Consider the following 27,669-nt stretch of genomic DNA (forward strand, 5'->3'; position numbering starts at 1 on the left):
GTCTCCAGGAGCAGTTCCCTTCTGGGACTGGACTGCTTGGCTCCTCTTGTACTGCCCACCTCTTACCCCAGATGCACAGACATGGCCCCCGGCCAGACACCTGTGCCCTCGCCACCATGGGACACAGCCCAGCAGCTGCTCCAGGGCCTCTGTGGCTCCAGTGGGGAGCGATTTTCCTCCAGCTTCTGTTCCCAGCCATGTCTGTCTGTCTGTCTGTCTGCCTGCCTCTCACATTCTGTGCCTGCTGCATCCCCATTCCCTTGGTGGGGGACATTGCTGTCTCGGCTATTCTCCTGTTCCCTATGGCTTCCCATACAGAGGCCTAGGAGGGCTCCTCTGGCCTTAAAACGGGCACAAACCTGGTCTCCCTTTGCCGTTTGCCCCTCTTTGCTGGACTGGAAGTAGGTGGAGTGGCCAATGGAGGAGAAGTGCTCAGCCCCCAGGTGGCTCCAACGAAACTCCTTCCTCAGGTGGGGCTCGTACCCACGTCTCTTGCCTCCTCGCTTCATCTGATTTTGCACTTGGTTTGGTACAGGAAGGAAGGCTAGAGTTGGAGCCCCTGTCCCCTGGTCAGAGGTCCTGCACACCTGGCCTTCCCCCTGGGATCTGAGTGTCTCCTTTGGTGGTGGAGATGAAGTCACCCACTTCCCAGGTAAGGCCCAGGTTCCCCAAGCAGCCCTCTAAGGCAGGCCAGAGGCCCACTCACCCCTTACCCCTCCTGCCCACTTCCACTCTAGGCTGTTCCCTTCCTCAGATGGGCGCTGACAAGGACAGCTCCGCCACTCCTGCCTTTCCCACCCCTCCCCAACTGGCAAGGTTTCTCTGCTCACAGACTAGACTGCCTCTGACCAGTTGTCGTTTGGCTCAGTGTTTCTTCTGTGGCTGCTGCTACCCATCCCCCCTCTCCATGGGGAAGGCAGGCTGGAGTACCCACTGCCCAGCCCCAGCAGAGGAGAGGGAGAGGGTATCGTCCATAAAGGCTGTAGGGGCCACTTTCCCCACTGTTCTTGTCTGGGAGATTTGTCCCAGCCTAGGACTCCCCCCTCTCGCTTCCTATTTGCAGTTACTTGAGTAAAAAATTATCTTTTTATTAAAAAAAGAATCCAACTTTATAATTGTGGTAGCAAACTACTCACCAAAAGATGTCCGAGTCCGAGTCCTTGGAATCTGTTGCAATGTTGCCTTACTTTGGGAAGGTTGCAGATGGAACTAGTCACCTGCCCTTAAAATAGGGACACTGTCCCGGATTGTCCAAATGGCATGAATGTGAACACCAGTGAGTGGAAGTGGAAGGCAGAAGGAGAGTCACTGTCAGGGTGACAGAATGTGAGACTGGTCAGTGGGTCCTTGCTGGCTTTGAGGAAGAGCAAGGCCCCTGAGAAGCTGAAGAGGACAAGGACGTGGATTTTCTTGTAGTGCCCCCAGGAATGCAGTATCACCAGCACCTTGACTTTTTAGCTCCTCCAGATCTATGTCAGACCTGTAACCTTGTAAGATACTACATGGACACCAGTTCAAGGTGGCAGGTTTGCAGGAATGGTTACACCAGGTATGGGACGCCGATAAAACAGCACTCCATCCTAGAAGCAGACTTAAGAAAAATCATGGTCATTTCAATAGAGGCAGAGAAAGCATTTGGCAAAAATTTTGGCATCTACTCATGATAAAAAACTTTGAGAATTAAAAAGGACCTGTCAACCTGGTGAAAGGCACAAAGAATATAGTGAACCACACGTTTAATTATAAAACACAAACGTATTTCCTTTTCATTCTTCAACAGTATACAAGACTTGGTAACTGCCATCATTGTTTTAAGCAAGAATATTCCGTGGGTGACACACCAGTGAGTAAGAAGGAACAGAACACTTGGGCTTAAAATATCTTCCTACAGGATACTTATTACAAATGGAAATACAATACTTATTACAAATAAACTTAAAGTGATCCAAGCTGTCATGACTAATGGAATACAGCAACACCATGTACTTCCTGATAGGAAGATATGGCATCACTTCTGCGCTATTTCTACCAAAAATGCAAAGCATGGATTTAATCATAGCTCTATGATGTGTTTTTTAAAATATGATTTCTAGCCTGTCCTGTATTTTTTTACATTTATATAACCTTTATTAAAATATAATTTTATTGTTAATCTCTTATCATTTTTATTTCCCCCCTTTTGGTTGGTGCGTTACAATTGTACGTACTGATATTTGTTGTTCCATGTTCTTCCCTGCATGCAATACCAACAATATAATAAGGCTAATACTTCTCAGCACTTTTGTCCCATCTATTCTCATTGTGGGAACAACTATGTCCAGCAAATTTCTAGAAATAAAAAATGAGAGATTCCCTCTTTATATTCTACATTTCTTATCTTTTCATTTCACTGCTTTAGTTTCTTCTGATCCACCTACCATTTTATGAGTTCTCTTAAGCTGTGTCAAACGTGATGCTACAATTATCCTGAGTTATTCTAGATACTGTTTTTTAGTCTTAGAATTGGCAAGTTCTTTTCCACAATTTCCTCGAGATTCCTTTTAATTTTACCTCTCCTGTTATTCTGGGTTGATAACTTGTGTCATTTTAGCCCCTACAATTCCATTTACATTGTTTCTGATTTCCCTCTTATATCCAGTTATTTTTCATTGAGTATTATATATGGAAAATATAAGAGACTGGTGTTAAAGATGTTATCCTGCAGAGAGACTCTGCCTGTGGTGGATGACTGTGAGGTATTAGCAGTCTGGTTTCTGTTCCTGGATGGTCTTATCTACTTCAAGATTCCCCTAGGGTATAGACCACAGTATTTTAAACCAAAAATTGTATAAGTCACCAATAACCAACCCTCTGTGCAATATATACCCACACATCTATCAAAATAAATCCAACTTTTCAATTGCCTACTGTGGACTTTGGGTATAAAAAATAGCATTTTTCCAGATTTCCTTCTAAATATTGGTACAGTTTGCTTTGCCATCTCTTTAAAACATATGATTTGTCCAGCTTTTTCATCAGTATTCAGGGAAATAGCTGATATACAGCCATCCCTCTATATCTATGGGACATTGGATCCAAGATCTCCCAGGACACAAAAATTTGCAGATGCTCAGTCTCTTATATAAAAGTGTTAATTTGCATATAACCTTTTCTTCGTATATTTTATCTCCAGATTACAAATACCGAATACAGTGTAAATAAACATATTGAATTATTTTGGTTCTACTGACAAAGAATTTTTAAGTCTGTTCATGTTCTGTAGAGAGGATGCCCCCCCCCCCCACACACACACTTATTTTCAGTCTGAGGTTGTCTGAACCACAGATGCAGAACTCACAGATCTGGGGTGCCCAACTGTATGTTATTCACTATTGCCAGAATCAGGGAGTGCATTTTCTCCTAAGTTATTATATTGCTACACAGGATGCATTCCTGATAGGCCTTTAATTTGCACTCTCCAGCCCCTTCTCCACAATGTAAAACAGACATTGATGTGTATGACACATTTACAAAAATTTTTATAAGCCTTTGGAATGGTAAGATTTCCTTTTTGCACATACTGAATACCCAACTTCCTTCACCTAATGTTCCCCCCTGCCAATACTAGGGATTTGAAGCCAGAGGGGCTCTACTACTGAGCTACATCCCCAGCCCTTTTATATTTTTATGACAAGATCTCATTAAATTTTCCAGGCTGGCCTCAAACATGCAATCCTACTTGGCCTCCAGAGTTACTGGGCATATACCACCATGCCCAACTTGCATTTCACACAATTTTATAAAAGACTAATAGGCTAGTGAAACGAGATATGCCCCAGTTTCAGTAATATTTTCATTCATCTTAGAAATTAATCAGTAGAACATATTAAGGCACTCAATGACTTTAATCTGAATAGCTTTATTGATATCATTTTAAGTTTAATAGCATTAGGAATGACATTTGTATATATGCAAACTTTTTCTATAAATTAATAACAGTGTTCTACTCTTTCTTTCCAAATTAATCTTTTAGATTTCTAGAAACAACATAAACCAAATTCTAACTTCAAAAAAAGAACATTTGCCTTAGCCCTTGTTTAATTATGGGCCTATCTCCTCTATTTATCATGGTTGGCTGTGTATCTCAGTAGAATTTTACCTATATTACAAAAAATTTTCTTAAATGATTTATTATTTTTAATAAGACAGGCACAAATCTCAAAACAAAATCAATTACCATATAATTAAAGCAAGTTATTTCCTAGCATACCTTCTGTTATATTAGAAACTAATCTCTGCCCGCCCTGCCTTGCCCAAGTACCATTGTGTTTAAAGTAGAGTATGAGAAAATAAAGTTCTCATACATTTTTTACATTTGTTTTCCTGAGTCTATTCAAAGAATCCTGTTAAATGAAAAGAGCAACCTGTGTGGTTCCCGAGAAAGCATGTGCCATCACTAGTAAGGTTAAACAACAGATTGAAAACTCTGATGATGGTGCAGTTAATATGGTATCACACTTGGACAGCAAGCAAAAGAAAGGCCAAGAGATGTTAATATCCTTTGTGGTAGAAGTGGCAAAAGCTGTCCATGTTCCCAAATTGCCAATTTAAATCACCAGGTTCTCTTTATTACATCTGTTCAAAAATATAATCCATAGATGACTAATGCCCCCTTCTTTTCAATTATCAGCACACCACTTGGAATGCACAGTGTTTGGGCACATTTAATTACTTAAGCTTTGCAACATTTGAAAGGGGAATTGCAAGACAATCCTCTGTCAGTTCTTTGCAGGCTGGAGAGGCAGCCTTGGGTCAAGTCAGGGGTAGTATTTTAAGTAGAAAGCTCCACTGATTTGGACCCATCAATCTGTCAACATAAATTCAACTTCTTACTCAATTGCCTCCTGTGGCATTTGTGGTATAATAAGCAATCCCAAATACCAGAGTTAATATCTCTAAATTTCTTTCTGCTAGATATTGGTTTTGTTTTCTTCTTTGCCATATCTGATGCTGTTCAACATTCTCCCATGTGCAATAAAAAATGATTACAATTTAGCTACGAATCTATTTCAGATATCCAGCTTCAAAAGTTTTTTTTTTAAAGTATGAATTGTGGTTTTCAATATCACATCTTCTACAGCTCAAAGGTAATAGAGTTAGCTAGTAAGCTACTTGGCTGATCGTGAAGACTCTGGCCCACAAGGTAAGCCAGTTTATGGGCATAGTGGCAAGGAGCAGGAACTTGGATGATGCCCTTTAGTAGAAAGAAAATTTTTTTTTACTTTACACTCAAATGGACATTTACTATCTCTAAGTTTACATTGTCATAGATATCAATTCAGAAGTTGAAAAGTTGCTCAGTTTTGAACAACACATTTTACAGATTTGAAGGGAAATCACAATAAAATACTCACTGACAAATTGTAGTACATGTGGCACAGTTTGTAAGTTAAACGCTGGACTGTATCCGGGTCCAAGCAGACGGTGTCATAGATAACATTATAATGAGTGGGAGTCACAGTACCAACTGTAGAAGACTGACTCACAATGAAAAAGTCATACCTGCAATTACAGAACACGGGGGTCTCCACTTATTTTAGAGAAGAATATAACCCTAGTATCAGATGAAAATATTTCATTTACTAATTTACAGAAATCTGTTCTATAGACAGTTTCCTTTCAATTTAGAAGCCTGTCTAACAATGATTTGATAAAGCAAATCCATAAAGGACCATTAAGTGCATGTAGATAATAACTTTCCTGAGATGGAGACTTGAAATGTAGGTACTGATGCCCAGGGAAAGAAACAGAATTGGCACATTGGGTGGCAATAGGTGCAGAATTTTAAAGATGAGACTTCTTGGGCCAGGGATACAGGCTTCTTAAGAATTGTTGGAAGGAAAAAAAAAAATAAAAGAGGTCAAGATGAAAAAAAAAAGAATTGTTGGAAAACACTCAAACTCTGTAAATGACAAAACTGGCAAGGTTAATCTATTTCCATATGTTGTAAATACTGAATTTTATTTTTATGTGTACAGTCCTATGTAATGCTTTATTATACTTTTGCCTTTTGAATTAGTTCTTTCCTGTATTAGACTATATTGATCAATGTTTCTGCCTTTCCTTAATGTAACTTCATTTCTTCCCTCTATTCATATGTTTTATTTCCCATTCAGATTTCATATAACACAATTATGGAAATGAAACATCTACATCTAAAGTTAACTAGAAGCTCTTGTTTTCCCCAGTAACTGAGAACCTTAAAATGTTTTAATTAAATATGATTATAGTTTTACAGATCTAATATTTAAAAAACACACACACAGACTTCCATAAGAATAGAACTCTACAATGTTTTAATATACCTAGCAGTTATTCATTACTTAGGAAGTCAAGGCTTTCAGTGAGAGCTGGATAGATCTGCTCATGTGGACACCATATGTTTACCTAAGCATGTTTGGTACGCTTGTTGATAGCTTAGAGGGCTATCAAATTCTAGTTTGATATTTTGGAGGCCGTTTGAAGATACAATTTCACTGTATTGTTTGTATTACTGGTACTGAATAATTATTGTTTATAAATATAAATAATAGTATTCTGACCGCTTTTAAAATTTCTTATTCTTGCTATTCTTAAATTTCAACTAAATGGAGACTCATTTTTATTGTTTTTGCTCAGATTTTATTATTTTCAAACATGAAGATTCAGAATCTGTCTGTCTGTGCTTATTACTTCTACCCATGTTTTTCCTATAGAACCTTCTATTTGATACACAGCAAGTCTTATTTTGCCTCATCATTTCCTGAGCATTTCTTTCTTAGCTTCCATATTTTAAGGCTCACTACTGCATCATGGATACTTAATGTATTTTCTAATTAACCATTTCCTTTCCAGGTAAACTTCACTTTGATACTTCCTCCAATTTCTTTATTTTTGTAAAGCTTATCATTGTTAACTATCCAAGTCCAAATTGACCTTTTAATTCAACATTTCTTAGTTACTTTTCTTATGACTTTTATTCAATGACTTCATTCCATCTTCCCTTTTAAGCATACTTTACTATGGAATGATTGCAATCATTTCATTGTCTAAAAGTTTTGGATGTCTGATCCTGTTGTCATTTTGTCTGCTAATTCTAACTCATGGTGGGTTGCTTCCTTACATGAAAAAAAATTCATAAGTGACTGCTCTGATTTATTGCAGATGTTCATGGATAATACAGCTGACAATATAAAAGGATAATAGAGCTGACAATATGAAACTAAACTATTTTGTGGCTTATCCAATATTACTTTATAATGTATTATTTGTCAATGTTCTTACAGGATAAGTGTCATAAGAGAAACTGTTTTTTTTATATTGCCCCCTTTAAAAGCATCAAGACATTTTTAAAAACTAAAAACCTCTTCAGGTTATTACTTAAATAGACATTCTCATGGGGCATATTTCATATTTGATTTGTGATGACTCCCAGCTGTCAAACACAATTTGCTATTCTTTAAAAAAATTTTTTTAGTTGTAGATGGACACAATACCTTTATTTAATTTATTCATTTTTATGTGCTGCTGAGGCTCAAACCCAGTGCCTCATGCATGCTAGGCAAGCGCTCTGCCACTGAGCCCCAGCCCATTTATGACTTTAAATGAAGGCATTCTAGGCCACAAAATTACTTTTATTTTGCCACAGAGAAAAAATACTTAAGAAACTTAACCATAAGACCAATCACAATTTCTAAATCCAAATGAAGAGTCCCTGGTCAAGTGTGAAAAAATATATAGATCAAATTAGTTGTCAAGGATGAGAAAATGCTTCTAAGGTGAAGTAACTGGGATGAAGGGATTTTGCCAAGGTGAACTGAGAAAGTTATAGATGCAGATATAAAAGTAAAACTCTCTTACCATTGCTCCCTGGTTACCATCATGTCAACAACAGTTCCTGGAGCTGGATTTCCAAGTTTTCGATTGTGTTGAAGAAAAAACCTGGTGTTTATTCGTTTCTTCACCACAATGAAAGTTAACTTGATACTTGAAAAATTAGGATAAATTAGGATGTTTACTCAATCTCATCTCAGAAGCATTCAGGGTGCTAGAACCTCACACGCTTAGCACCTATTTAAAAGCCTGTGGACAGCAGCCCCCCTCCATACAGCCCAGTTTAAACACTTGGTTGCATGTACCCAAGTGGGGCAGTAGAACGAGGAGGAGTCTCTTTAGAGCCACCCACATCCTAGGTGAAGGGACCCTTCCTCTGAAGCTCAGAACCAGTCCTGCTGTCTCTGCTGGGCAGCAAGCCCCACAGTCAGAAGAGGCTGCGGACACAGCTAGGAGGGAGCCCCAGCACAGAGACTTAAAAACTCCAGGATCAAAGGAGTGACATCTGAGAGCCATGGACAAAGTGTTCATGGACATCTGTGAATCTATAAGGCAGACGAGCACTCCACGCAGTGCTCCATGAAGAGAAACAGGCTGCCACCACACTCTGCACCCCGACTCCATGTGAACCACAAAGTCAAAGGGCTGGGGCTGTTCAACTGCCCACCCAGCCACTGAAGCCCACCGTGTGAATCAAGCCCCTTTTTTTCTCTTCACATGTCACTTAGATTCTTTTTCCTTCCCGAGAACAGCTTTTTCTTACATTATCTGAACTGGACAATTTATGTACTCACCTATATGGGCACTCATTTTCTAAGTAGCCCACGAGCTCAGATATTTCATGGTCAAGCAAGGCCTGAAGCTGACCATCTCCCACTCCATCCTGATAGACCACAATAGATTCTGGTGCATGTGGTACATTTCTAAGCCAGGAATTCAAGGCACCTGAAAGGAACCCAGAAACATGTAAGCACACCTCAATTGGGACAAACTGGCCTCTGCTATTTTTGACAATGTCAGGGTTCACCTTTCAACACTGTAGCTTTCAGGACAGTTTCGCTCACAGACTCCAACTTCAGAATAGTCCAGGGGTTTCTTTCATTTATTTTAGTCCAGGGGTTCTACAATAATAGTACCATTGAAATTTGAGTGGTATGGGCGTGTGTGGTCATGTCATACACAATGGGGCGTTTTGCAGCATTTCTTGTCTCTACCTGCTGGACTACATGCCAGCACACCACCATCCCAGTGTGGCAACAAAAAAGTGTTTTTGGTCATGAATGAATGGTCTCTGGGGGCACTATCTCTACTTGTGAAGAACTACTGATGTAGAATGTTGGCACACCAACCCCAAGGCTGACGTTGCAAACAGTTCTTCAATCCATCCACAAGCTCCTCTCCTGGTGCCTGGAAGATACATTGAGAGTACCACCTGTTTTCAGAAAAAAAAATGAGTTAACTGGAATCTTAATTTCATCATTTGGATTCTGAGTTAATCTATGACAAGAATATATACACGTGTATATATGCACGCACACACACACACACCAGTAGCCAAAGGATCCAATTAAGGAACAATCCCTTCACATATCTACAATGATCCAGTATTAGTCTCTTTTGATATCTTAGGCATCTTATAAGGGTTTTTGAATACACACAAACAAGAACTGTTAAAATTATTATGAATTACTCATTTTGGGGCTGAGGTTGTGGCTCAGTTGTACAGCACTTGCCCAGCAATTGTGAGGCACTGGGCTTGATCCTCAGCACCACATAAAAATAAAGGTATTATGCCCATCTGCAACTGAAAAATTATTCTAAAAAATTACTCATGTTGTCCACATACATGACTACTCTAGTTTCACCTGCTGGGGAATGTGACCAAGTGAAAACTCTTCTCCTGGAGATTTCTGCTTTGGGGTCAATGTCTTAGGCAAAGGGCTCACCCATAATAATAATCTGAGGAAGCAATTTGATTTGCAAGACTGACAGCCAGTATGACAACTTCAACATGTCCAGTAAAATAAAAATGGCTGGTTACTGTGGTGTACACTGTAATCCAAGTGGCTCAGGAGGCTGAGGTAGGAGGATCATGGGTATAAAGCCATCTTAGCAAAAGCGAGGTGCTAAGTAACTCAGTGAGACCCTGTCTCTAAATAAAATACAAAATAGGGCTGAGGATGTGACTCAGTGGCTGTGATCAACCTGTTACCACCCACCCACAAAAAAATTCATAAAATGTCTCAAGTTGCTCTCTTTAACATTTACTTCAGAATGAGCTCACCTGACCACCTGACATTATGTGCTCTACTTATTTGTCTGCCTCTTTATTAACCTCCATGAGTTACCATCAACATTTGGTTCTCTGTTTTCCCTGCTGTACTGCCAGTATTTAGATCTAGAAATTACTTCAGAATGTCCACTGAGTGACACTGTCTTCCCATTATTGCAACATTTTCTAATTCAAAGAAAAAGCAGTATAAAATGTTACTGTGTGGAAATAGAGAATCACTGGGGGAAATGATGTCATCTGTGGAAATGAGGGTGGATTTTCTCTAAAGAACACTCTGAAATAATCCTCTAGTGGGCCACAAACATCAATCATGGGGGCAGGGGTAATCTAAGGGCCACATATCATGTAATACACAAGGGCTACAAACTCATTTTAAGGTGTGGTGTGTTTTCTACTCTAAGGATGGGGGGAAACATGGCTCCAGAAGAAAAGGGGAGTTGTGGAAATACAGATATACATCTCCTTTTGTGGTTATATTACATAGAAAGGCCTGAAGAAGCCAAGATTCTATACTTCCAGGCCTCTGGTTGGAAGATGGGGGCGGGGCATGTGGAAAGGAATGTGCACAACCTCTAAGAGGCTAGACTGGCCTGCAACTGACAGCCAGCAAAGCATCGGGACCCTCTGTGCTACCACCACTAGGAAATGGCTTCTGCCACACCCACGAGAGCCTGAAGAGAAGAATGTGGCTCGGCTGAGATTTTAATTTCTATCTCACAATTTCAGAGTCTCACCCAAAGAACTAAATATAAGCAGGTATTGTCATCTGCTACTTTTTGCTCTGTTAGATGAAAACAAACAAAAAATCCCCCCCACAAACTCAACCATTTATGCAGAATATTTTGGGAGCATAATTTTGCCAGAAAACTGGGACAGCTCATGGCTAAGAACTACTCGTCTGAACTCCCAATAAATATGAGTCAGGTCACCTCTTCGGTTGGGTGAACAGACAGCTACCAATCAAATGTCTACCAAAGCTTACTCACTTGGTTAATTCCTCATCGATGCTTGCCACAAATCCTGCAATTGACTTCCGACGACTTACAATATCGTGGAAACAATACCAACGAATATTGTCTTTTTCAACTTTTTTTTAATAAAAAAAGTAAATTTAGAACAGAATGTGAACAAAACTTAATTATTAGATTGAAAAACAGACTCTTAAATTTCACTATTCACAAATAAAAGAGAAGGTAATGAAATCCTACATACTCCTGTCTCCCACCTTCCAGAGGGCTCCTCCCATCTTGCAATTCATTTGCTGGGCAATCTTTATGGCCATGGTTTTTAATGTCCGGGCTTTAGCAGGGTATGTGCCACCACACACTGGCTTGGAATTGGAGATTTAACACACAAGTATTTTTTTATTTCATCATACCTGTTTTTCCTATCATCAGGCAATATGCAAACCACCTTAAAAGCAAGCAGACATGAAATTCTTTAAGACAGTAATGATAAAAGAAATGAAAGCCATTTCAAGGCAGAACTCTGATAAACTAGAGTCTACTAAGTGACTAAGTCTAAGGAAGTAGAGAGTGTAGAATCACATCACAAGGAAAAGGCTGCAGAATTGTCAAACTGGGAAGTGTGCATCCAATGCTTAAGCTTGAAAAATCCTTTGTTCCATTGACTTGATTTCCAAGAATTTAGGGTGAAGTTAACAAGGATGGGTTGAAAGTGTCCACAGAAGGATACCAGGATCAGGAAAGTCACCATTTGCAGGATGATCTTTATAGATCGGGTACTTACTAGGTACTCTACTTGTCCCAGTTCATTTAAATCAACATCCTGTGCTTCCTGATATCATGGATTGAGAAAAACCCACTACCACATCTATGATTTTTTGCAAGAATGCATGACTGGAATCTAATTATGAGGAAATGAGCAAATCCAAATTGAGAGATATTAGACAAATGGATTAGTCAGTGGATTAGACAAATATTTTTCTGTCTTACAACTAAAATCCTAAAATGCAGGCATAATATTTTGTGTATGTACTTATGCATGTTTCACAGGTGTATGTGGTATGTGTTCAACATGACTAATCAGGGAAATGCAGATCAAAGTCATATGAGGCATCACCTCACTCCATTGAGGATGACTGTTATCAAAGGTGTGGAGTAGGGCACCCTTGCACTCTGCCAGTGGGAATGTCAACTAGTACAGTCTATCATTGGAGACAGAGGGGAAGTTCCATGAAAACTAAAAGCAGAACTTCCCTTTGATCCAATGATCCCATGCTGGGTATATATGTAAAGGAAACTAGTTCATGAAAGAAGTATCTGTGCTCCTATGTTTACTCAGCGCTATTCACAATAGCCAAGATATGGCATCAACTAACATGTCCAAGAAATGAATGGTCAAAGAAAGTAGTATATATACACATAGTGAATGCTACTCACTATAAATAGAGAAATCTAGTCATTTGTGATACCACGGATGAACCTGGAGGATAGTAAATGAAATAAGCCAGGTACAGAAACAAAAAGCATCATATCAACTTCACTTGTGTGTGTAATCTAAAAATGTTGATCTCAGAAGTGGAAAGTAGGACAGTGTTTACCACAGGTGGGGTTGGTTACCAAGAATGAAGAGCCTGTAGGGGTGTTGGTCAAATAACACATAATTATAGTTAGGTAGAAGGAATGAGTTCCAGAAATCTAGCAGGCAGCACGTTGACTATAGTTAATGGTGTATATAATATTCTTGAAAAAATGTCACGACAGTAGATATTAAGTGTTCTCACCATAGACACAACTATTAGGTAATGCATGTTAATTAGCTAGAATTAACCATTCCACAATGGAGACATACTTTAAAACATGTGGTATCCAATATATATATATATATGATTTACCTCTTTTTCTGAAGAGTTAAGACATTTCATTTGAAAATGGATATTGGCTCAGAAAAGGTGTTTGCCTCCCAAGATTCCCTATAGCAATTAAAAAAAGTCTAGGCTTCACATAAAAGGAAGAAAAACATACTGGCCTCATGATTAAGAAAGCCTCCCTGGTGAAAGATCATCCTGAGGGAAGGAGGGGGATGCAAGATGAATTAAGGAAAAGAATTCAAGGAAGAAAGAAAGATGGGATATTTCTGTAGTAACTCAGACACCAGGTAATGACAACTTGGTCTAAAACAATGGATGGAAGAATCATTGAACAAGAGGAAGGACTTGAGCTAGAAGAAATACTATACTAAACAAACATTTACTTAGATCATAACTGGAGATGAAAATCATGATGATTTTTATAACCCATTTACATTAAATTTATATGTCATATCACTTTATAAAATAATTCCAAATTCAAAAGCCTGAGAAGGGGCTAGGATTGTGGCTTAGCGGTAGAGCGCTCGCCTAGCACGTGCAAGGCCCTGGGTTCGATTCTCAGCACCCCATAAAAATAAAATGAAGATAGTGTGTCCAACTACAACTAAAAAATAAATATTTTAACAAAATAATTGAAAACTGGAAAAATGTAAATGTCCAAGTATAAGACTATTAAAAAAAAGCCTGAGAACATTAGCAAAAGGAATAGCTAAGCCCTGATAGTGCACATTCAGCTACACTCTAGAGATACATTGGCATTTGTTGGTTAGTTTAGGGGAACATGGGCAGCCTTCTAAATTTTAAAGTACATGTAAATGCAGATTTAGAACTAAAGAACACACATCAACTAAACGCTTACCATTTCTGGGCCACCTTTGATAAGCGTCTTTAAAATGTCTATATAACTAGAGATAGTGTTACCAGGTACTTCTCTCCTAGAAAATAAACATATCATCAATCCTCCAGTGGAAATGAATAGTGAAACACAACAAATATTTCATGCAATGAATAAAAATAAGCCATGATAAAAATGTCAAGATTTCCATTTTAATTGTTTTTCAAACTAATTTGTAGGTCTGGTTTCCTTTGTAATGAGCTGGGATGTCACCATTTGGTCATCAGAAGTAAAAAGCTAAATAGACTGAAAAAAAATCATTCTAGGATCCCTAAGAGAGGTGAGGACACAGGGCAAATGGCTGCCCCCAAGGACAAAACACAGGTGTTCCCAAGAGTCAGAGCTTGCCGGAGAGGCTCAGAGCAAACAGGCCCAAGGCAAAGCAGAGACCTAAATTGTCATTGACAATTTATTGAAATTGGTGGATGCTCAGTGTGGACACCTGGGGAAAATTAAAAAACTGCAGGTGTACTCAGGCCCAGGGAGGACCCCATAATTTGGAAGACTCACTTCTAGGAGATCAACAGGTTCTCTAAAATATCAGAAAAATCCCCTGGTGATTCCAAAAGAGGAGGGGAAGAAGAATCCTTGTGAAATATTTTAGAAAATTCTTCTTCCCAGCAAGGCTGGCCTGCAGGGAAAACCAGTTACCAGAGCCTGATCTTTTGGGGAAGTATCAGCTAATCTGCACGAGATAAGCGAAATAGCAACTCTAACACTCTCTAGCCATCTGGTCCTGCCTGACCAAGGAGAGAAGAACTTAAGCACCTGTGAAATTCACAATCCACAGGCTCAACCTCACCACAGAATGACACCTCATTATAGGAGTCTAGTTTCCCTTTAACTTACTACCACATGACCATTTATAGCACACACTGACCCAAAGCATCATATCCAGCCATTAAGGAAAAATTAGGCACACCAAAATGCAAAAGCACAAGAGAGAGACAGCAAATATCAGACAAAACTCTCAGATCAGAAATTGAGCACAATTTTTCATAACTAAAAGGAGTGATTAAAAAAAACTTAAAAATCAGATGTGTCCCCACACATAAAACTCCTTTAACATTTTACTCAAAGTTTCTTACTAATGTGATTATAGAAGAAAGTCAAAGCAATAAACCTCTTTTTGTAGATGATATCTGTGAAGAAAATCTGAATCAACAAAATCCCGAAATGAATAAGAGGTTATAATAAGGTTTCAGGATACAAGGCTTAATATATAAGAGCTAAATGCTTTTTTTTTTTAAATACCAGCAACAAAAGTAGAATTTGAAATGAAAAAACAACAATATTCGCACCTCAAAATGAAATACTTATGTATAAATCTAACAAAATATGCCTAAAACCTACGTAAGGGAAACTAAAATTCCAATAAATAAACAAACAAATAAAATGGAGCAGTATTCCATGTTCATAGATAGACAACTTAGAGTCAATGCAATGCTAATCAAAAAATCAGTGAATAATTTTGTGAATATTGGCAAACTAATTTTTAAAACTTATGAGAAGCAATTTTTTTAAAAATTGGAGCATCACAGCTAACCAATACAATATTGAAAAAGAACAAAGGTGGAGGAATGACTTATCCAACATCGAGACTTAATAGAAACCTACAGTAATGAAGACAGTGTGTGGTTTGGGGGATGGCATAGACAAATTGGTCAATGGAAATTATATAGCCAGAAATAGACTTAGGTCAATAATCAGAGGAAAAAAAACCAACACAATAAGGAATCTTTTCAACAGATGATCCTGGAACAAATAGACATCCATGTTCCAGAAAGAAAAATCAGTCTAGACACAGACCTTATACCCTTCCCAAAACTGATGCAGAAATGGATCACAGACCTAAATGTACAACCTCAAAATTAAAAACTCCTAAAGCTTTATAGGAGAAAATTTCCATGACCTTGGTTATGACAACAAGTTGATACAACATCAAGGGCAAAATTCATGAAAAAAAGAAATAGATTAGTAAGACTTCATTAAAATTAAAAACTTGTGCCTTGTGAAGGAAACTGTCAAAGAGATGAGAAGACAAGACACATATCAAAACAAAATATTTGCAAAAGACATCTAACAAAGAGCTGTTATCTCAAATATACCAAGCACTCTCACAATTCACCAATAAGAAAACAAGCCGATTTTGAAATGAGCCAAACATATAAGACCTCACCAAGGAAGATAAATATGGAAAGATCTAACAAATAAGCATGTGAAAAGATGCTCCATATTATGCTATTGAGAAAATGCAAATATAAACAACTTAGAGTCAATGTCACCCTAGAATCACCTGATCCCAGAACACCTGTAACACCAAATGCTGGTGAGAAATTGGAGCAGTAGGAACTCTGATCATTGCCAAGGGGAATGCAAAAGGTACAGACACTTTGGAAAACAGTTGGTAGTTTGTTAAAAACTAACACTTTTTTATGATATGATCCTATAATTGTGTTTCCTGGTATCTATCCAAAGTTGTTAAACACTTGTGTCCACACAAAAACTGGCACATAAATATTTAGAGCAGCTTTATGCATAATTGTCAAACCTTGGAAGAAAACAAGATGTCCTTCAGTAGGGGAATGAAAAAATACTGTGGTACATCTAGACAACATAATAACATTTAGCACTAAAAAGACATGAGCTATCAAGCCATAAAAAGAAGAACTTTATGTACATTATTACTAACTGAAAAAAGCTAATCTGAAAAATCTACATACTATATGCTTCAACTGTATGAAATTCTGGAAAAGTGAAAACTATGGACATAGCGAAAAAAAATTAGTTGAGACTACTCTGCTTGGTATTGTAATGGTGGATATATGTCACATACATTTGTCCAAATCCATAGAATGAATTTCATTCTTGATTTTGTACAATGTAAACTATAGATTGAGCATTTGTAATGGATTAATATAGGTTTATTAATATAGTTTCATCAATTATTTTAAATGCACTGCTTTAGTGGGAGATATTGATAATGGAGGAGGTAGGGAGTACATGGGAAGTCTCCATACATTCTTCATTTTTCTGTGAACCCAAAATTGCTACAAAAAGATTGAACCATTTAAAAATAAGTTCAATTTTTAGAAACATGATTGGGACCTTGGTTCTTTTAAAAAATTCTTTTTAAGTTGTAGATGGATACAATATCTTTATTTCATCTATATATTTTTATGTGGTGCCGAGGATCAAACCCAGTGCCCCATACATGCAAGACAAGCACTAACAATGAGCCACAACCCCAGCCCCTTATTGTTGTTCTTTTTTTGTACTGGGGATTGAACCCAGGGGCACTAAACCCCTGAGCCACAGGTCCAGCCCTTTTTATATTTTATTTAGAGACAGGGTCTTGCCAAGTTGCTCAGAGGCTCACTAAGTTTCTGAGGCTGCTTTGAACTTGTGAGTCTCCTGCCCCAGCTTCCTGACCACAAGGATGACATGCTGTGCCACTGCATCCAGTGGGACCTAGTTCTTAACAGTCCCCATCCAGAACTGGAGACTATCTTGCTAAGTGAAATAAGCCAATCCCCCAAACCAAAAGCTGAATGTTCTCTCTGCTTTGTGGATGCTAACCCAAACAAAGGAGGCTGGGGAGGGGAATAACAATAACCCATTGGATTAGACAAAGGCAAACAAACAAAGGGGTGGGTGGGGGAAGACAGTACAATTTAATCAGTCCTCACTTTGCTAACCTTGTATTTGTATACATGACCAATGTAACTTCACCTCATGTACAACCACAAGAGTAGGATCCTAAATAGAATAAGTTCAACTCTATGTATGTATATTCTGCCAAAATACATTCTCCTGTCATGTATAAGTAAACAAATTTAAAAAGTATTCTCCATCCATTCACACCAAGTTGCTCATTCCCATGCCTTCCTCAACATGTATTCTAATAGCCACAAAGCATGTCACAAAAGTCTGTTCTAGTGTTTGTTGACTATAAGAAATTAACATTTACTTATAGGGTTTCAGAGTTTTGATAAAGAAAATGATTCCTCCCAGTTGATATTTCAGAGACTCTACTTTCAGATTGTTAACAACCGATTTCTAAATTGGAAATTGCCACTCTACTTACATTTTTGCTTTTTCTAATATAATGCCCATGGCAGGGGTGACTGAGCTTAGATTCTCCTCTAAGATCTTGGACTCAGAAACAGTTCCGAGTATGAAGTATTGCCCAGTGTTTTAGTGACACCGCTCTAAGTAAGGATGTACTTTGTGATCCTTTTAACCAGTCTGCTACTGGAATAGCCTCAAACTAGAAAAGAATGATAAGACATAAATTACTTTTTATCGACATCAACATTATCCAAGGACATTTCCATTGTATATCTGTGCAATTTCTATTGAAATCTCTCAATTCTTAGCTTAAATAATGTGTGGATTACATATTTAAGATATGGATTAGCAAAACTTGGATTCTATCTTGGGTGTTATGAAGTTTTAGTTGAGAGTTCATTAGACTAAGCTGATTCCAGGATTTCAGTTTCCTCAGAGGTACGTGGAGACCTAATGTAAAAAGTAAAATAAAACTAGGAACTTTACCAACCAGAAACTGCCAACCAACATCTATGTGGGGTCTTTCTACTCTAGTCAAATATGTTTTCATTGTACTTCTACATCAGCCTGTGGCAGCTCACTGCCCACACTGCTGCCATGAAACTCTGAACCTCTTCTGGTTCCGAATGCTGCTGGATTCATTAATCCTTCTTTGCTCTAATACTGTTAAAACTTCAGTCTTTTCCTTTATTACAGGTTCCTCTGCATCATTTCGATTCTATGTATCTGGTCCTTAAAAATATACTTGGAAGATCAGTCTTCCAACTGCCAGGAGCAAATGTCCACAGATTTAGATAAAGAGATGAGAGAGGTCACTATAGCCAAGTGCTTTACACATATCCTTATGCAGTGTTTGCCTGTCATCTCACTGAAAGAATAGGTGTACTGAAAAGAGCAACAGGTATAGCTATAAACATGACTGAGTTGGTTCCTTTGTGTATTACTCTATTTGACTCCACCATGACATGCAAATCCTGACAATTCATCTTACTGAATCTTTATATTGGAAGATTCTTTCTTCTTTCAAAGTTCTTCCCGAGATAGACAAAAAGTCTGGGTCAAGCAAAAACCTCCAGCGACTAAGTTCTCTTTGTGCATTCTGGTCTCTGAAAATATAAATATTCCCATTGTGATCAGATCAAGGAAAATAAGCAATGGCAATTAGATATATGCAAATCAGGACTATTTTCCTTGAATCCATTACTGCCTGTTCTCAGGGTTGAAATATTGAAATTCAGCAGTGGAGGTGTTTCTGTTCATGGTAGGAGTTGTTGAGATTTTAGAAACTGGAAAACATCATGATTTGGTTATCCATTATCCAGCCTTCCTGCTGCAGGATGCCCGACTGTCTGGGAACACCTGTCAATCACTAACATAAGCCCGCCCCCCCCCAAGAGGAAGGGCTTTGGGCAGAGAATTCCCCCTTTCTTCTCATTGAGCCACTTCTTGAATAAAGTCATTTGCCTTGCCTCAACTCCTTAGGTGTCAACTTAATTGGTCAAGCAAGGGGCAAGCAGCTGGATCTTAACAATATTGCAGATAGAACTCTGAAATCATCTTGCCCCTGGACTCACATGTCTATAGGCAATTTAGAGCCTCTTTCATTATTCCTGTATCTTGGTCCTCCAACATTGCCCAATCAGAAAAACTGGAATTGCTCCCCCTCTCCCCCAAAGAATAGCATTTTTTCTGCAATAGTCATTTTTTAATAGAACAGTCTGAGATGTCAAGGGATATACACACAGAGCTCAAACTCAGTGCACACGACACTCAAGCACAAGCATAGTCAGAAAATTAGCACTTACACTTGTAGAGAGTTCCTGAACTCCTTCAATACTCTTGACCTGTTCATGGGAGCTGGTCTCGTTTTTGCAGACAACTGTCTCATTATTAAAGATCCTCTCTGTATGGTACCTGTTAGATCTTTTTAAAAAAGATTAAAATACAGCTACACAAGCAAGAATAAATTTATATTAGAGAAGACCTAGGTAGTGGAGGTAGTGGGAACCACACCTGACCAACTTAGGGATTGCAATTCTGGGTCATAGGCTTCTGAAAAAAGACTATTTCTACATCATTCAATCAGTGACTTTTTCTCTGGTATTAAAAGTTCAGAGATTGAACTTGGCAAGTGCTCTACCACTGAGCTACATCCCTACCCTTTTTATTTTTAGGGAGGGTTTCACTAAGTTGCTTCAACTAGCCTCAGATTTGTCATCCTCCTGCCTTGGCCTGTGCTGCTGGGATTATAGGTGCACACCACGGCACCAGATAAATCTGACTTTTAAAGACTTGGGTTGTCTTTTACAGAGACTCCATCAGTCAGCATTACCTGTCAGGTAGCACAGCTGAGGGACCAGACATATAGGAGAACGTGGCATGAACCTCCGGCCCTTTTTCCATCTTCCTTGGCTGACCCAAGAGTGGCTGTTTGAAGTCAGTGATATATTCATTGTATTTCTGCTCAAGAGAAGCAAAGAAGACAGGTGTGACTATCAGAAAAAAAAAACACATAGAAAACCTGACAAAGAGATACAAAAGCACATGTTTTTGATCACATGGATGCCTGGAGGTGTGCTGGTAATTACTTTTCCGTTAGCTGTTAAGAATGCATGAAAAGGATTTTTTAAGTTTTCTTAATGTTGATGTCCCAGGGATCATGTAGATATGGTTCCTATAAGCAGACATGGCAGAGAGAGAGTCGGGCTCCCACAAAGCATTACATTGAGGTCACTGTTCTCTTCTCTACCCTTATACACAGTGATGGCTGAGAGACTTAGTCATCAAGATTGGGTGAAAAAATATTTGCTGAGATTTCAGGAAATTCATAGTTTTTTGGAAGCTTGGCAACCCCTTTCAATGAAAGTGTTTTTTCGCCAGTCTCTGCTTAGGGCTACATTAAGAGGAAACAAACCATAAAGATAGAACTTAGAACTACTTTATTGTGTCAAGTTTCGAGAAGCTTGCACAAACCGTGTTTGATTTAGAGTTCCAACTACATCTATCCATATAGGAGAAAACAGTGAAACCTAAAAATTCAAACTGTTACTGCAAACGAATGCGTCAACCTAGAAGAACGAAATTTGGTGAGCCAAGTGGGATTGGTGTACTGATCATTACCTGAAAGTATCATCAAGATTGGGTGAAAAAATATTTGCTGAAATTTCAGGAAACTCGTAGTTTTTTGGAAGCTTGGCAACCCCTTTCAATGAAAGTGTTTTTCACCAGTCTCTGCTTAGGGCTACTTAAAGGAGTATATAGTGATCACTAACCTTGCCTTGAAAACTCCTAACACACACCAAGAACTTTTAAGAAGACTCACACTAATGGGGAAGGGCAAATCCTGACCCCTTTTAAAAATTTCTACATCCAACATTTCTTCTCAGTCTTCTCCCCTAAGTCATAGTTCCTGTTTCCAGGAGGAAAAGACATTTTAAAAACAAGATGTCACAACTTCTTACACTGATGCTGCAATTCCCGAAAAACAAAAACAAAAACAAAAAAATAGCAATCCTGCTAGAGCCTTCCACATCACTTATCAGCAAGGTCCTGGCAGATGACAATCTGTCACATGGATTCTGGCATCAGGTGTTTCTCAAGCACCTGGGAATTTCAAGAAAGTTCCCACACTCTGAAGAAGACAACCTCAAATTCAGCTTTTTGTGACTATTCTTAAGAATTGAAACTAGGAGGCTAGCTTAAGACATTGATACAGAAGATATAGATGTCTTTTCCTTAAAGAGGCCTGTAGTTATTTAAAATGCACCTGGGATTTACCTGTGTCCCTCTCCTAGAACTTTCTCATGGTATGCAGTTCACTGATTTTGCAGTTTGCCACTCCATCAGAGCCTCTCATACCTCCAGCCCACCCAAGCCAGCTTCTTCCAGGCTCCCCCCATCCCAGAGGATGATGCCATCATCTACCCATTTTTGTCTCCTTTTTCTGGCACCCATAAGATCCACACCATCAACAAGTCCTGCCTATTCCTATTCACCTCTCCAAGCCAGGACACCATCATTTACATGAGTCCCTTTAATAAACTCCTCACTGGATTCCTTGCCTCCATTTTTACCTAGACACTGCCTGTGCTCTCTGTATATATAGATGAAATAGTATTTAAAAACAGATCACTTGAGCTGGGGATGGGGCTCAGTGGTAGAGTGCTTGCTTACCATGCTCAAGACCCAGGTTCAATCCTAGGGCCACAAACAAAATACCACCCCCCCCCCCAAAAAAAACAACAAACAAACCAACCAAAAACCAAACAAACCAACCAACCCCAGATCACTTGATCCATCTACATATTACCATTTGATCACAGTAATCTTCAAGTTTTCCCAGGGCTCAAAATTCTATACAAGGCGTCCCCTACCTCACCCTCCAGTAAGGGTGCAGCCCCAGCCCTGTTCACACAGCTCCCTTTGTGAATCATCTTAATTCTCCAGAGAACATACCAGCGCTGAGATAGGGAAACACCGTGAAAAGGGGGCTTTCACTGTCCCCTTCCTTTTCTTCTCCCTGATCTGCACACAGCTCACTCCCTTATGACATGCACGTTTCAGCTTCTCAGGAGCTTCCATGACCACTTAATCTATGTAGCCATGAGAGAGGCCCCATATATGTAAGAGGATCAGAATAGTTGTTTCTTGCCTGCCTGCTGTGAGAACCCAAGTTCCTCAAGATCAGGAGGCTCCACTGTCCTAGCATGCACAGCCAAGAGGCAATTGAGGCACTAACTGCTTTCTGGATGGAAGACACAAGGCTGAGGGTGGCATACACTCCAGGGTACTATCGTTCCCTTGGACACCCACCAGAGTGCAGTCATTATCAATGGCTCCACGAGGCTACATTTTGGGTTCTTATATACAAATATAAGCTTTTTTTTTAATCATCCATCTGCAACTTGTTTCTAGTTGCTACAAGTATCTGGCATTCTTTAAATGATCATTCTTCATCTGCCAAAACTAGAAAGTCGATTGTATCAACTGGTGCTCCCTGGTTTACTAAGTTTACTTATTTCTTTGTGAACACTCACATTTGAGATTGTGGAACCCATGATGTGCCTTAGCACATCACTGAGACATCACATCAAGTGTAATTGATCATTTTTATTCTTTTTGCACCAAGTACTACAGAGTTGAGACTTCTAGACAAGTACATTTTTCTATCTGAAGACTGACCATATTTTATTTTTATCCAATAGTCCATCTACATGTTGAAAAGTACTCTAGCCACTTCTAAGGCTGACAGAGTGGCCCTGCTAGAGCTGTCTAATGATGTCACTTTGCCCCCTACACAGGCACTTGAACACATGGATAATAGATAAGGCAGCCTAGTCCCCAAAGGGGACTATGTTAATACTGTATATCTAAGGTTCCTAAGTAAGACTTCTGAGAAGTTGATTCTACTAAGTTTGAAAAATTTTAAGATTCAAAATTTTTAAAATAAGATTTCCTACCTGTTTGTAGTATTGCACATAGGTGATTTGGCCACCATCTGATTTTGGAAATGTATCTCTGGGAGTCTGATACCAATCGATAGCATCCACCCTGTAGGTTCTGTTATTGTATCTGTGGTGGAACCACAATGTAAGAGGGTATTCCTGACAGTCATTGCACACGAAAGTATTTTTTAACTAACAAGATTTGATTCACATACTGTACAACTCACCCATTTAAGTGAATGAGCCAATGGTTTCCATTGTATCTGCAGAGTCGTATAATCAACAATCTTAGTATTTACCTCCCCAGAAAGAGCATCATAACCATAAGCAACCATTCATTTCCACCCCAGTCTCCCAGCCCTAAGGCAGCCAAAAATCAACTTCCTGCCTCTGTACAGCATGTAGTCTTTCCTGGCTTTCACTTAGCTTAATGTTTTCAAGGTTCATTTAGGCTGTAGAAAGTGTTGGTAATTGATTTTTTAAAAAATTTCCAAATAATATTCTACTGGAATCAGAAGCAGTGGCCTGTGCCTATAATCCCAGTTACTAGAAAGGCTGAGTCAGGAGGATGGCAGGTTCCAGGCCAGCCTGGGAAACTTAGCAAGATCCTGTCACAAAAGAAAACAAAGGGCTGGGACTGTAGCTCAGTGCTAGAGCACTTGCCTAGCATGGGTGAGGCCCTGGGTTCCAAAATCTTTATAACACACACACACACTCACACAATACATATGTATATGCACAAATACACACATTTTCAGTTGGATGGATAAACATTGTTTATTCATACACCAGTTGAGGGACCTTAGGGTTGTTTGTTTATAGTTGGGTTATTATGAATTATGTTATGAACATGAAAGTATGAATTTTGGAAGATAAAAGTTTTCAGTTCCCTTAGGTTTATAACTAGGAGTGGGGTTTCTGGGTCATGTGGTATGCCATCTTTAGTCTGACATTTCCTCAAATGACATTTTACAAAGAAATTATATTATTTTACATTTCTACCTCAATGTAGACAGTGGGTTCTACATTTCCCAGATCCTTACCAAGTTGTTGATATCCGCTTTCATATTAGCCACCAACATGGAAGTGAAGTAGTACCTTATTTTGAGTCTCAATGGCTGATGATGTTGAGCATTTTCTCATGTGCTCCCTGGCCAGAATATCTGCTTTGGAGAAAGGTCTCCGTAGAAAGGTCTACTCCGATGATGTGTCCATTTTTTAAAAAAAATTGGTGGGCTTCCTTGTTGGGTTGTGTCCTTTATATATTCTAGATACTACTACTTCTAATACATGTGACTTGCATGTATTTTCTCCTTGTCTGTCAGTTGTCCTTTCACTTTTTTGACAATGTACTTAGAATAAAATTTGTTAACTTGAAGTCCCATCTACCTATAGTGTTCTTCATCTCTGTGCTCTTGATGTCCTATCCAAGAAGAGTTTGCCTAATCCAAACTCAAAATTTACTCCTACTAGCTCTTACATACGTGTACACATGGTCTATTTTGAGTTAGTTCTTGAATTAAATTTGGGTGAACTTTGTGCATTGTGTGAGGGGTCAGGTGGATATCCAGTCACCCCAGCATATAACTGAAAAGGCTTTTCCCTCTTGTTGAATTAACTTGACATCCCTGTAAAAATAAGAAACTGCAAGGGTGAGGGCTGGCTTCTGGAGTCAGCTTTGTAACAGTGGTCTGCGGGTCTATATTTGTGCCAGTATCACCCTGTCTCAATTGTTGTCACTTTTTAATAAGGTTGCAGTTGGGAAATTCGAGTTCTCTAGCTTTCTTTTTAAGATTGCTTTCCACTGTCTTATCAAGTTAATACTTCTGTGTAGTAGGAAAATTAAGATAAAAACTTCCTTCCAATAAAATGTAGCCAATGGATTATATGTAAGAGCTAATTTTTAAAATAGCTTATCATTCACCCAAAAAAATAAAAGGGAAGAAATGCAGAAAAAAACATGTTGCTCTGGGCAAGCAGACCCATTGAATGGGCGTCAGGGACTGAGGGACAACAAGAGCCTAGAGACTCTCTCCCAGGTTGTAACCAGATGGGAAGAGCAGCAGATGGTTCTTATGATTTTCATGCTATTTCTAGTCCTAAATGTCCACCTTCAGTGATTCAAGAAGTACAGGAACATCTTGTGTGTGGGGTGAAGGGAGTAATCAAATTGATGATTATATAAATTTGTTTAAAAAATAGACTTACCTTGTAAAAACAATTGACCCAACTAATAATTCTTCGATTTTGGCAAATTCATTTTTCTCCTTTAGTCTCATTATTAAATCATAAGCAGTTTCCAATCAGAGTAGTTTATGGCTCAGGTCGGCACACAGAGTAAGGCTGTTTTCATATGGAAGAATAGAAGTAATATAACCAGGCAAGACTTCCAACCTGCAGGCACAAGAAACCGCATGAGAGTATGATGGTCAGCCTCTGTGCAGGAAGCAAAGTGTTCAAGGCCTGAGCTCTGGGTCTAAAATAGGTACAAGTCAACTAGTTCTGATCCCTTAATTTTAGCAATAATTGATCTTTCCAAGGACCTTCAAATAAAGATGACTTATAAGTAGCACATCTCTTTGTTAATTGTTATTACTACATACAGGCTTAATGCATCATCTCTAACTTTTAAAATAAATTTATAGACACATATATCCCAACAATAGAGATGCATATAATATATAACTGCTACTAAATTTCAGACATTTATCACTCAATTTTTAATTGATTTAGGCTTCCTGTATTGTTTATACAATAACTGAATACTTTTAGGTTTATGTTTTTCATACAAGGTTCCCACTCCCTCCTTTTCTAATAAAACCAAAAGTTTAATTGCTTTCCTAGCAAAGGAGAAACACAGGGGGCTCCTGTCCCAGAGACCAATTCTGCCCATCATAGGAAACAGAGGGTTTTGACAGAGGCAATTCCAGGTGTTCCTGGTCCTACTTCACTTGTTATTTTGGGAGATAATCATTTCTTAGCTCTTCAGATGCCATCCCCAAGTCTGAATTTCTTCACTCCTGTGGTAGGTATACACTCAAGGACAGATAACTGGATAGGGACCAAGAGTAAACCTGTCCCTCCGACCCCAGGTTAGGGAGATAGAGAGGGAGAAGAGAAAAAAAGGTTCATTTTAAAATAAGCCTCAGTGGCAGAGCATCATGCTGGGTTTTTTAAGGTTAATTTAATCTTTTTTTAAATTTATACTAAATTGAACTTTAATTGATCATGGTGGGTGGGTGGTACAATTTAAAGGGTATATCACTTTAAAATCATACCAGTTCAAATAGAGCAACTTTCTAAAAACAATATATTAAGTCTATAGAACATTGTATTTTCTACTCTATACAAACCCATGGTCCAACATAACACATTTCTTCCTGTAGTCATAATAGTGGCGGCCGATTTGTTTCAAATTCATCTGCCTCAGAGTTCTAGAAGTTGAAATAGAATTTATTGAAAAGAGTGAATGTTACTAAGCATTTGGTCACACGTAAGATACATTAGGAAAACAGTCTGCCAATGGTTTTGGTTCTATTATCAATTAAGACAAAGCACCCGATAATAAATTACATGAAGATTATATATTCATATTCTCACACATGCATATATATCTCAAAAGTGTGTATATAAATACAAAAAATATATATTGGTTTTATACACACAAATTATATATTATACATTTTTGATAGCAGGGATTGAACCCAGGGGTGCTTAGCCACCGAACCACATCCCCAGCCCTTTTTAATATTTTATTTAGGGACAGGGCCTCTCTAAAGTGCTGAGGCTGGCTTTGAACTCACAGTCCTCCTGCCTCAGCCTCCAGAACTACATGTGCCAATGCTCCCAGGGAAGATATAAAGGCTCATGTAACCTCAATTTTTCTGGCTCTTTTTAAAAGATAAATTATATGAATCTCAGCAGAATATCCTTCATTCCCAGAACTGAACCTAAATATCTTAAAACTTGGGACACATAGTTTGTAATTCTGAACATCTGGTCAACATAGTGACTCCAGAAGAAGGGGCAAGCAGGTGCTCCAGAGAAAAACACCCATTATGTATCTGATACTCTGGCAGGTACAAACACCGGAAATGGGTGTGGGCAGGGAGAATGAGTGTTGGAGATGAGCCACAGAGCTTGCCCCAGTGTCACTTCTTCCCCAAGACTTCTCACCGTTTCAATATATGGAGGCTGTCAATTCACAAAGTGTGAGAAGCACACAGCTCTGTTCACCAGCACTGATGCCTAAGTGAACCATGAGCACAGCTCATGGAAACTC

The 27,669-nt window shown here is 38.8% G+C and overlaps 1 protein-coding gene across 1 annotated transcript in view; it reads right to left on the minus strand.

Annotated features, from left to right (window-relative positions):
• Positions 1-5,113: 5,113 nt before the first annotated feature.
• Positions 5,114-27,669, minus strand: part of LOC144372234 (piwi-like protein 3) — a 29,191-nt gene continuing 6,635 nt past the window's right edge. Inside the window, 14 exon segments of the mRNA XM_078035601.1 lie at positions 5,114-5,233; positions 5,394-5,541; positions 7,879-8,004; positions 8,646-8,796; positions 9,213-9,283; positions 11,131-11,230; positions 11,357-11,449; positions 11,452-11,582; positions 19,749-19,857; positions 20,276-20,360; positions 20,362-20,403; positions 23,403-23,514; positions 25,596-25,781; positions 26,741-26,821. Coding sequence (XP_077891727.1) covers positions 5,114-5,233; positions 5,394-5,541; positions 7,879-8,004; positions 8,646-8,796; positions 9,213-9,283; positions 11,131-11,230; positions 11,357-11,449; positions 11,452-11,582; positions 19,749-19,857; positions 20,276-20,360; positions 20,362-20,403; positions 23,403-23,514; positions 25,596-25,781; positions 26,741-26,821 — 1,555 coding nt within the window.

Source organism: Ictidomys tridecemlineatus (assembly GCF_052094955.1).
Source record: "Ictidomys tridecemlineatus isolate mIctTri1 chromosome 2 unlocalized genomic scaffold, mIctTri1.hap1 SUPER_2_unloc_1, whole genome shotgun sequence".
NCBI lineage: Eukaryota > Metazoa > Chordata > Mammalia > Rodentia > Sciuridae > Ictidomys > Ictidomys tridecemlineatus.